General features: G+C 47.0%; 1 protein-coding gene across 6 annotated transcripts in view; it reads right to left on the minus strand.

Annotated features, from left to right (window-relative positions):
• The window catches only part of LOC143292482 (uncharacterized), a 50,937-nt gene that overhangs the window by 32,898 nt on the left and 5,608 nt on the right, over positions 1-12,431 (minus strand). For all 6 annotated transcript variants that reach the window (XR_013056652.1, XM_076602809.1, XM_076602810.1 and 3 more), the window contains exons 2-3: positions 857-1,554; positions 89-218 (exon numbers count right to left, since the gene is read on the minus strand). Coding sequence is in view for 5 of the 6 variants with exons in the window: in XM_076602810.1 (XP_076458925.1) it covers positions 89-218; positions 857-1,554 (828 nt within the window). In the remaining variant the exon portion in view is untranslated. The remainder of the gene's footprint in view (positions 1-88; positions 219-856; positions 1,555-12,431) is intronic.

Consider the following 12,431-nt stretch of genomic DNA (forward strand, 5'->3'; position numbering starts at 1 on the left):
AAAAAAGAAAAAAAAAAAGCTTTCACGAATAAAATGCATACCTAGGACAGTTACTTTGCGATGAGAAAGTGGCAAGGGATCATTTTACCTGGGGCCAAAAAGGTGAAGACTTTCTCGTTCTCCCGCTGTGTAGTAAGACAGATGTCTGTCTGGTCCACCTTGATGGTGATGTCTCCACTGACCTCTTGTTTGAACACCATGGCAACCCGTACACCACTCTGAACCACACACCATTAATGAACATGGTGCACACTCAGATCATTGTGCACAATACCTACACACCAAAGTGTCATGATCTGGTCATACCCACTGCACTAAAGTGATGAGATTATTATGTAGAAAAACCATTTAGTATACGAAACATCACACAAAATGATACAACTTAATAACTGATTTACAAATCTAAGTGTACGTCACATATGAAACAATACAATCACATTATATACCAAAGTACACTACAATGACATGATTATGATCATCCATGTATATCATTTACCCACCAAATTTAAACAAAGTGATCACACACACACACACACACACACACACACACACACACACCATACTGAATGATACCATCATACCAGCTGCATACCAAACTGAAATGACAAGCACATACATCATTCAAACACCACAAAAGTAGGATGTGTGTACCTGCTTCAGCTACACAGTACTCAGACAGGGCGTGATCAAACAAATTGTCATGTTTGTGACCACTGCCAGGCATAGGCGCTTGCATGTGTATACTTGCAAGTCATAACACAAACCATGTACAAACCATGAACATTTCACACCAAAATGACATGGGCAACACACACACACACACACACACACACACACACACACACACACTCCTCACCTCATACAGCACTGACGGAAAGAACTCGACCACTTTTCCTTTTCTTGTGCTCGGAGCAGGCGACGCCTTCTTCTTGGAACCCGCTTTCTTCTCCTTGTCCGAACTAACAACCGCTGATGAAGCATCAACACCCTCATTCTCCTCCACTGTTCTAAGCCTGCCAGTGTCCACAGCATCCCCCGGTCTACTCTGACCCCCCTCGCCACTCCCCGCCCTGTCCACTGCCGCCCTCTGGGCCTGACACTTCTCCACAAGGTCCAGCACTCTGGCGATGGTCTGCTGCACTTCATGCGCCTCGTAGCCCGGGTCGTAGTAGATCCAGTCAGCGCTGACGTAGCTGCCCTTGGCTACGTCATACAACCTGTCCATCATCTCCGGGTCCAGAAGGTGGAACACGACAACGGCGGAGGTGGGTGGGGTCTCGTTCAGGGCAGGGGCGAACCAGCTGGCCGAGGCCTCCATGAACTCCAGGAGATCCGGCGTGACCACCAGCACCACCACCGCCGACTGCCGACAGGCCTGCGTCACCTCTGGGGGGTTCTGGTACAGCAGATGGTCCATGAGGATGGACTGGTGGCGTACCTGGGGGAACCTGTTGAGGCGGTCCGTCACGTAGCGGCCCCATGGCTCCCCGTCTGACACCAGCAGCAGTGTCAGGTCCTGTGAGGTCATGGTGCGGCGCCTCTGGGCTGGGGCATCTGGAGGGTGGGATGGGTAAGTGTGCTGTTGGGGTGGGGTGGGGTAGTGTGTGTTGTGGTGTGTTGTGGTGTGTTGTGTTTGTGTGTGTGTTGTGTGTTGTGTGTGTGTGTTGTGGTGTGTTGTGTTGTGTTTGTGTGTGTGTTGTGTGTGTGTGTTGTGTGTGTGTGTGTGTGTGTGTGTGTTGTGTGTGTGGTGTTGTGTGTGTGTGTGTGTGTGTGTGTGTGTGTGTGTGTGTGTTGTGTGTGGTGTGGTGTGTGTGTGGGGGTGTGGGGGGTGTTGTGTGTGTGTGTGTGTCTGTGTCTGTGTGTATGTGTCTCTGTGTGTGATTCACAATGGTTCATTTCTATACAGTGCCATCTCCACCATGTTTTATACATGTATTGCAATCGCTCCAACTCAAAAACAAACTAAATGATAATTCCTAAACATAATCTATTCAGATTACATGATTTTTTTATTTGAAAAAGAACACACACACACACACACACACACACACACACACACACACACACACACACACACACACACACACACACTTCAATGGTAGCTCCAGCTCAAAAACTGAAAGATAATTCCTTATATCATTCAGATTATGTACCAAAAAGGAAATATCACAGCACACACGCACACACACACACACACACACACACACACACACACACACACACACACACAACACACACACACCAGGAGTCACAATGTATCATCACATAATAACATACGTAATTATGTGGTTATAAATTTGGCAGTAGAAGTAGTCACGACAGCAGCAGTAGTAGTAGTTGTTATTGTTGCAGTATTTGCAGCAGTAGTAACAGTGGTATCAGCAGTAGCAGTAGTAATGGTAATAGTTTCATTTAATATCTTTTTACATGCATGATATATCAGACTCCGTGAGAAATATCTGTCACTGTCCTACACTATGCAGTGTCTTATATTTTACTGTCACGAACCGGGTCCTGTATTTTAGTCCAGTCTTTGGAACACGCTGGTCTTTCGTTCTTTTCTATAACCTTTTGAAAGAATGCTGTTTTCTTTCTAAATGAGCGTTTTCCAACTGAATCAATCAAGTACAACTGATATGACAAATCAGCCGTTTGTTCTAAAGTAATTCATACCAGGACACATCAGAGTGTCCTGTGTTGGAAGCCAGTATTCTACATTCCAAGAAAATGTCATTGATGACATCGCTTCCTTGTTGTGAATCAGTATTGTTCGCCACAACGCAGTACCGCGATGCCCTGTTTCACAGCTTAAAGCTGCGCCTTCCATTACTTCCGCTTTTCGTTTTCTTTCTTTCTGCGTTTCGATAAGGCTCCGATCCCCCTTTCACCCCGCTGTTAGGGCCTCCCCCTTTCACCCCGCTGTTTGGGCCTCCACCCCCTTTCACCCCGCTGTTAGGGCCTCCCCCTTTCACCCCGCTGTTAGGGCCTTCTCCCCCTTTAACCCCGCTGTTTGGGCCTCCCCCTTTCACCCCGCTGTTAGGGCCTTCCCTCCTTTCACCCCGCTGTTTGGGCCACCCCCTTTCACCCCGCTGTTTGGGCCTCCACCCCCTTTCACCCCGCTGTTAGGGTCTTCCCTCCTTTCACCCCGCTGTTTGGGCCTCCCCCTTTCACCCCGCTGTTTGGGCCTCCTCCCCCTTTCACCCCGCTGTTAGGGCCTCTCCCTTTCATCCTGCTGTTTGGGCCTCCTCCCCCTTTCACCCCGCTGTTAGGGCCTCTCCCTTTCACCCCGCTGTTAGGGCCTTCTCCCCCTTTCACCCCGCTGTTTGGGCCTCCTCCCCCTTTCACCCCGCTGTTAGGGCCTTCTCCCCCTTTCACCCCGCTGTTAGGGCCTCCCCCTTTCACCCCGCTGTTAGGGCCTTCTCCCCCTTTCACCCCGCTGTTAGGGCCTTCTCCCCCTTTCACCCCGCTGTTAGGGCCTCCCCCTTTCACCCCGCTGTTAGGGCCTCCCCCTTTCACCCCGCTGTTTGGGCCTCCCCCTTTCACCCCGCTGTTTGGGCCGGCCTCCCCCTTTCACCCCGCTGTTAGGGCCTCCCCCTTTCACCCCGCTGTTAGGGCCTCCTCCTTTCACCCCGCTGTTTGGGCCTCCCCCTTTCACCCCGCTGTTAGGGCCTCCTCCTTTCACCCCGCTGTTAGGGCCTCCCCCTTTCACCCCGCTGTTAGGGCCTCCTCCTTTCACCCCGCTGTTTGGGCCACCCCCTTTCACCCCGCTGTTTGGGCCGGCCTCCCCCTTTCACCCCGCTGTTAGGGCCTCCCCCTTTCACCCCGCTGTTTGGGCCGGCCTCCCCCTTTCACCCCACTAGTTTGAGGCCGTTTTCAGCGGTTTGCGTGCTGGACATGTTCGCATTTTCATGACCCACTGAACAATGACTGGCATGGATCTTTAATATGTAGGCTATATTTCGATTTTCTGCATGTGTACACTGACGTAATGGGGATTTTGGCTCAAATGTTCGCCTTGGTCATCGAAAAACAACAACAACAACGATATATCCCGCACTTTGCCGATACCGGGATCGAATCTAGAACCGGCCTCAGATTGAAACCCACCCCAGTGATATATCCTTTCGACAATTACGCCCATCAATTCCTCTGATCTGATTCCTTATCAGTATCAAGTTCCACTGTTTTCTGCTGGTGTTGCGTGTTCTACGTTCGTGAACAACACTGGGATGAAGCTAAAGCATGTTTACTTCTGTCTCCAGGTTGGACAATGTGCAGATACAACAGGCCTATCATTGTGAATGAATGACAAGTGAAAGAACTGTGGGTCACACATGTAACATATGCATGTGCTCACTGTAACGGAATGCACGTATGTGACAAGAGAAACTGATGACATGCTGATTTTTTGACTAATCAAAGTAACAACTTGAAGTACACTGCCGTCCGTGTATCTTACGATGTTCACGTTCAAATAGTCTATACCCTAATTTTGTTCAAACCAACCACTGTCCGTGATTAAATACAGTCAAACCAAAGTGTGAGAAACTCATGAAACAATCCATCGCCTTTGCTAATTCATCATTTCCTCGTCTAGGGAAATTTGAAACTGACATGCTTTCCATTTCCTTTTTCCTTGACTGAATCATTGTCAGTGTCTCATTGTCTCAGCTTTCGCTTCCTTTGATTGAAGCGTTCGTAAATATTTGATCCAACTAAATACATTTTTCATCAGTCGTCATCTGCATCATCCTCAGACTGTCACCACCACTATCACCAATAGTAAGCCAATTAGAAAAGTAGAACTAGTAGCAGTGGAGAAGGAGAAGTTGCAGCAGTAGCAGCGGTAGTTGTTGCAGCAGTAGTGATAGCTGGCAGTAGTGTAGGCGGTACCTATGTATTACTTAAAATATAGGTCTCGGACCATAGGTTTACATTCCAGGTTTAAAAGATCGCATCTTGTCTTTCCTTACACATGTGATTCATTTCAGGATACGTGAATCAAATCATGATGCGCATTTATGGCGAACCAGAACAGTCACTGACTTTGCTGGAAACCTTCACATTGTGGAATTCATCATTGTGAATGTGTTGATCAGCTTGCGAAAAGAAATGATGTCAGCAGTGTTTGAATTCATTGCTTTTTTTTTTTTTTTTAATTCTCTAAAATAGGTGGCATCATGGGAAAAGAACTGTTTGTCTTTATTCGGTCGTATTGGCCTAAACTGATAAATATATAGATAGGTAGGCCTATATTTATATTAGTGCCTGTCATCGGTCAGAAACCAAGCTCTACTTAGCGCTAAACAAACAGGGATTTGGGCACTCACACGATTCGGATATATTCACGGCCGGGTATTTGAAATGCACGGCTGAATGCCAGTTCATACTTGAGAAATGTTAACAATCTAGCATTCTGATTCCCCGTTAACTCAGTAAATATCGTCACGTGAACAAGTCAGTAAAATGCCATATTGTGTTGGCCTCATATTAAAATGTAACAGTTGAACGCATTTTGCTTTATTGTGAATGTATACTTTGGCCCTTTCCACCTCATGGAATATTGAACACGTGTTGCCATTTCAATGAGGTATAGCCTATATATATACATATATCACACACACACACACACACACACACACACACACACACACACACATATATATATATATATATATATTGTTTTGATTATTACGCTATAGCATTTTCCCGATAAGAAACCTATTGTAAATAGCATCTACAAGCCCCCCACCCCTGGTCTCTCTCATTATCTCTCTCTTATTTTATGAATCTCACCAACCCCTTCCTTTCTTCGTTTTCTTGGTTTTCCTTCCTTTCTTGTTTTTAAGATATATTTCTAAAAACCTGTATGTGTGTTTGTCTGTGTCTGTGGGCCTGTCTTAGCGTGTGCCCGTACAGTATGTTAGTGTGTGTGTGTGTGTGTGTGTGTGTGTGCGCGCGCGCGTGTGAGCGTCTGTATGTCTATCTATGTGCATGTGTGTTTGTCTGTATGTGTCCGTATGTTTGTGTGTGTCTGCGTGTGTGTGTATGTGCGTGCGTGTGAGCGTGTGTGTGTGTGTCCCTTGTGTGCGTGCGTGTGCGCATCTATGTGTGTCTTTGCCTCCTTGACTGGATCGCCATGACATCATGTGGTAAGTGTAACTCGGGTCCCTCCTTTTTCGTGACGACCCAAGCACAGCACAATCGTACCATCACTGATGTTCAGTGGACCATGGGCCAACAGTAAAGTGCCAAGATCTGGGTTTTCACTGAAGCGTGTCCATGTCCAAGAATAAGGTCAAGGCTGGGCATAAAACAGCACGCTCGGGAAACCCCTGCATGTGTGTGTATGTGTGTGTGTGTGTGTGTGTGTGCGATGGTGAACAAGCAGAAGAGAGAGAGAGAAGGGGGGTGGGGGGGGGGGATGACAGGGAGAAACAGAAACTGAAGGGGGCAAGACGAAGAGAGAAGGAAGAGACCACTGAGCGGGGTTGTTTGAAAAAAGAAAGAAAGAAAATAAAAAGGACAAGCAAACAAGCACAGCAGTGTTGAAGCGCAATACACTGGCTGAGAGCCAGTCCTATTCAGGTTGAGAAAACGTCAGGCGCCGAACGACGTGTGTGGGAAATGTTGGGAGGAGGGGGGTGGGGGTGGGATGAGGGGTGTCAGTTGGGGGATGGGGGGTGGGGGGTGGGGGGGGGGTGAGGTGTGCAGGGGCTGGGATGTCATGGTCTGCTTATCATGAGATACTTCCGTGTAGTCAGAAATAAAAAAAAAAAGAAAAAGAAAAATACTGTACATTTCCCCCTTTCCCACGGCCACTCCACCCTACTCCTAACCCTACCCCCCGCCCCCGCCCCCCCCCACCCCCCATCTCTCTCTTTCTCAAGGCAAGGTAGGGAATTAAGTTTCATGTATACCTATTCACTGAAGGCATCGAAACTCACACGCATTCCAAAAACCTAACACCTAAATACACTGCCTTACCAACCACAGGGTGTCCAAATGAAAGTAGTTGTATTTTAACTCTCTCGCGCTCTCTCACCTTCATCCAAACAAAAGCCCGAAATAAACAAATACAAAAAATGTACTCCAAATATTTTTAACACAAATCACAGACACGATACAATAGAGCACCGATACTTAACGATTAGACACCATAAGGAAGTCTGTTCGCTCTCCTCTTCAGCAGGAGGAACACCCAACATTTACCCTCTTCTACGACAGTTTGTCTTTTTTTTTCAGTAATACTCTTCTTCTTCTTCTTCTTCTGCGTTCACTCGTATGCACACGAGTGGGCTTTTACGTGTATGACCGTTTTTACCCCGCCATGTAGGCAGCCATACTCCGTTTTCGGGGGAGTGCATGCTGGGTATGTTCTTGTTTCCATAACCCACCGAACGCTGACATGGATTACAGGATCTTTAACGTGCGTATTTGATCTTCTGCTTGCATATACACACGAAGGGGGTTCAGGCACTAGCAGGTCTGCACATACGTTGACCTGAGAGATCGTAAAAATCTCCACCCTTTACCCACCAGGCGCCGTCACCGTGATTCGAACCCGGGACCCTCAGATTGAAAGTCCAACGCTTTAACCACTCGGAGAGGGGGGCGGGGGGGGGGGGGGGGGGGGGAGAGGGGAAACTAGCACCACACAGTTTGTTGTCATGGAAGGCGGACTCTGGTGTAGTGCTTGGGGAAACACGTCCACCAGCGACGCTCGAGCTCCCCACGACGGAAGAAGGCCGCACAAACAGCGGGATGAAGTCGGGGTCTCCAAAGAAACCGAGTGGAATCTCCTACGACAAAAACCTCAACGGTTTCTGAACTCCGGCCAAAATACCGGCTGAGCGTCCCTCTCTGTAGGACCCTACACTGTTGTAGACCTGGCCAAGTGTCTTGCTCCACTGACTAATGGTGCTGGTTTTCCATACGAAGAAAACTTCCCATAGCTCACAAATCAGAAATCTGCACGCCATGCTTTCCAGTGCAACACGTGCATTCCATAGACTTTCTAAGCTACAAGGAGCACGCAGGAGAGCGACAAGGAGAGTGGGTCCACCACAACTAGCAGCGTTCACACACACACACACACACGACCCTCTTTGTCCGTGACAATGAGCAATGAAAAATTTTCCTCTCGTTTGTTTTTTGGTGTGTGTGGGGGTGGGTGGGGGGGTGGGGGTGTTTTTTTTTTGGGTTTTTTGGTGAGGGGGGTGGGGGTTGTTTGTTTTGTTTTTGTTTTTTGTTGTTGTTTCTTTTTAGAGAGAAGAACAATATTTAGCAGGAATGAATCATTCCAGTTTTAATTAATTGTCCTTTTTTCTTTTCTTTTTTCATTTTCTCCTTTCTTTCTTTTCTTCTTTCTTCTTTTGTGAAAGCAGCAAGCTGAATCGTGTGTGTGTGTGTGTGTGTGTGTGTGTGTGTGTGTGTGTGTGCGCGCGCGCGCGCGCGCGCGTCTGTAGCTGAGAGAGAGAGAGAGAGAGAAAAAAACACAAAAAAACGGAGGGCGTAATTACTCATTTTATGTTCAGTTTGAAGTAATGTTCTTGATGTCGTTTATTTTACCCATTTTTGTTTAAGGATCTCAGTCTGTACTTACAGGCAGTAAATGCTTGCTCTCTGTTTGTGTGTCTGTATACAAATATGTGTGTTTGTGTGTCTGTATACAAATATGTGTGTTTGTGTGTCTGTATACAAATATGTGTGTTTGTGTGTCTGTATACAAATATGTGTGCTTGTGTGTATGTGCTTGTGTGCATGTCCCGGGGTTGTGGGTGTGCAAAGGCTTGCATTGTGTCAGTGTGCGTGTTTGTCTGTGTGTGGGGGTGGGTGTTTCTCAACGAATCACTGACAATATGAGGAATTTTTGTTTAATGTCCCGTCACACATATCGTTGATTGAAGACATTTTGTTAAAGTATTTATGAATACATTTGAGTATTATCGGTTAGAAGGGGTGGGAGATGTGGATGAATGGAGGGTTGGGGGAAACTGGGCAAATGAGGGTAAAAATGTGGGTGAAATTTGGAAGACAAACAAAACAAAACAAAACAACAACAACAACAACAAAAACAAAAAAAAACCACCTCTAAATACAGTTACAGGAAATTACTTAAAGGACTTCGTAAGAGAGAAGTCGTTAAACTGACAAGCGAAACAACTGATAATGAATGTAAAAAGTTAAAAACATCAACGTTCTCAGTCACTTGTGAAGACACACTTTCGTGTACAAAAGGCTTCATCAAGCTACAGTGAAAAATTATATGCTCAATTGTCAGGTTACTAAAGCATATACACTTGACATTAGAACAATACTTGGTCCGTAATGAATTTGATAATAGTCTGAGTGAGAGCTAAGACAATATGAGAAAACTTGTCGCTGTCGTCATTGTGAGTGTCTGATTCAGTCATCAGTTTGGTCAGTCACTGACGTTACAATCGTAACATATCAATGTAATGCGCCAGTTTCCAGTCGCATGTTTCAGCAACTTCAAAAGAGGAACTGAAATCGCAACAATGTACCGTGTTAAGAGGCGGATTTGTATTGTTCCACTTTCAGCAGCCACGTTCAGAACAATAGCTGCTTTGTTTTGTAATGACCTTCGCTATGAAGTCAGTGTTAGTGCTATAGGGGACCATAGCCTACAACTATGGAAGTACTTAAGTTCCTTCCACTGGCTGCGAGGTCCAGAGTTAACTGACGAGGAAATGATTATCATCTGAACAATGGATTGTTAAACACCCACCTGAAGACATTGCATGGGTGTACAAAAAATCCCCATCCATTAGCGTCGCGGACTGACGGCTGGAAGGACGCGGGATCGAATCCCAGCGGAGGTTGGTTTTTCGGCCCGTGGCCGGCTCCTACCCAGAGTTGAGTGTGCTGTGGGCTTAAATGGGGAGACTGGGACCACACAGTTGTCATCCACTTCAAGGGTGCGTCTTTGGGTGTGTTGCTCTAATTACCTGACCAACACTGCAAGTGTCTGTATCTCTCGGGCCTGGTAAACGCCGGGATATCATTATGACAGGAAGCGTAGAGTACAGCCTTGTCACGCAGTCCCAAACCAATATGGACCTCCATAGTAACCTAGTCATCCTCAACCTCCTCCTCCTTCATCGTCATCAATATAAACAAAGCAGTCTCAAAGTCTGTGGCCTTTCATGCCCTGCTCTCATGGTGACCTCAGTTTCGATGCCCCTCCACTTCTGTGCTTGTGGTGAGTCCTGTCAATGGCTTCAGTGTCGGCAGATTCATGTCGGAGGCTGTTGTTTGAGGGACGTGGTGGTGGTCTCCACTCCGTCTGGGAGGGACGCTCACTCAGTCTGGCTCCGCGAGTAAGCCATTATTGTCGTTAGTAGGGGGCTTAGCAGGTGGTGTCCCAAGTACGTTGAATCAGAACAGGCACCACTGAACACCAACGAAGTGACTCAGCAGCAGTGCAGGGTCTCCTCTGGTGTGTGGCCTCCTGGCGACCTGACATCGATGGTTCCCTGCGGACTGCCGACGGTGGAACTGTGACGGATGAACCCGGGTGTGGCAGTGTATTGGGAAATCTAATTGAACGGCGTGTGAGTAATGCCACTGAAATGGTGCAGATGATGGGGCAGAAAAAAAAATCCCATCCACGTTTTTAACGAGGAAATGATTATCATCTGAACAATGGATTGTTATACACCCACCTGACGCCATTGCGTGAGTGTACAAAAATTCCCACCCACGTTTTTTTTCGATTAGAATAGAGTAGTGGTGGAGTGCCAGTGTGAGGGGTATGCATGAGTGAATGACAGATGTGTGTGTGTGTGTGTGTGTGTGTGTGTGTGTGTGTGTGTGTGTGTGTGTACTTGTGCACTTACACGGAAAGTTGGTTTTCATGTAAGATAAAGAAACAGCCGCCGGGTTTCTTCGAGGTCTGTTCAGTATACCAGTGATGTTTCAATCAGTACAGTATGGTGCAACAAACATACGAGTACAGCACAGCACAGCACAGCACAACACCACACCACACAACGCAATGCAATTCCCTCCGTCAATAATTCCGCTGCACGCAGTGTGGAAGTTTCGACAACAACAAAAATCCCCACGCGAACCTTTGAATAGGGTAGGCCCACTACACTCACAGACCCGAGAATGAGATACTAGTGTATATGGCCTACTGGCCAAAACGCCCGTTTCATAACTCTTTTCAACTCCCTGACCACAACTGATCAACATGATACCAAAGACACGATACACAGGTTCTTTAGTGTTACCACGCACACATTCGGACATCTTGGACACGTTTGGTTCTTGTATTGTGTATTCCTCACAGTAAAAAGCATACATTTCGACGTACAGGTTTTCAAAGCACCCTTCTGTGAATCCCCCTTCCCCCGCCACCACTACCTCTCTCTCTCTCTCTCTCTCTCTCTCTCGCCCTCTCCCTCTGTGTATGTGAGGTGTTGAGAATGCCGATTGGTGTAACCATTATTTACAATGTATTTACCTATAACTATAGGTATATATGCTTCTTTTTCAGTCCCCCTTCATTCGAGGATTGGATACGGAAACAATCACCCAAATACCAATACAAAAATCATTCACTCATTTTAACTTTTTCATATTCTGTCTGTCTCTGCGAAGAACGACACATGACTAATGTCTCCCTGGCATTCAGTTCAGTTGTCAGGATATATACATCACATGACAAGCGACATGGCATCAAAATTAAGTCTGACTGAGACTGACGCAGGCCAAACTGACTCAGCAAAAAACCCCGGGCAACTTAAAATAGACCCGACAGGTTAATTACCCGTTGTCCGACTTCCAAGTCACGTGCAAGGTCACGGATCCACGACGCTGATTAATATAGCTTGGTAGGGAGCGACCAAGGTGCTTCCATACTCTCTGTTCTAGCTTTTTTGGCGTGTTTCTGACGAAGGAAAGAGCTGAAACTCAGCTACTGTCTAAAACAGCGTTTTCAATCATCTGTGGCTTTAAAAGTTCTTCTTCTTCGTTCGTGAGCTGCACTCCCACGTTCACTCGCATGTACACGAGCGGGCTTTTACGTGTATGACCGTTTTTACTCCGCCATGTAGGCAGAACGGACGAATAAGTCCTTGTAGGCAGCCATACTCCGTTTCCGGGGGTGTGCAAGCTGGGTATGTTCTTGTTTCCATAACCCACCGAACGCTGACATAGATTACGCCGGGATGTTTAACGTACGTATTTGATCTTCTGCTTGCGTATACACACGAAGGGGGCTCAGGCACAAGCAGGTCCGTCTGCACACAGTGTTGACCTGGGAGATCGGACAAATCTCCACCCTTTACCCACCAGGCGCCGTTACCGAGATTCGAACCCGGGACCCTCAGATTGAAAGTCCAACGCTTTAACCACTCGGCTATTGCGCGCTGTAAAGGTTAAATCACGTAACTGAAACTGTG

This window comes from Babylonia areolata, chromosome 18 (genome assembly GCF_041734735.1).
Source record: "Babylonia areolata isolate BAREFJ2019XMU chromosome 18, ASM4173473v1, whole genome shotgun sequence".
NCBI classification, from domain to species: domain Eukaryota; kingdom Metazoa; phylum Mollusca; class Gastropoda; order Neogastropoda; family Buccinidae; genus Babylonia; species Babylonia areolata.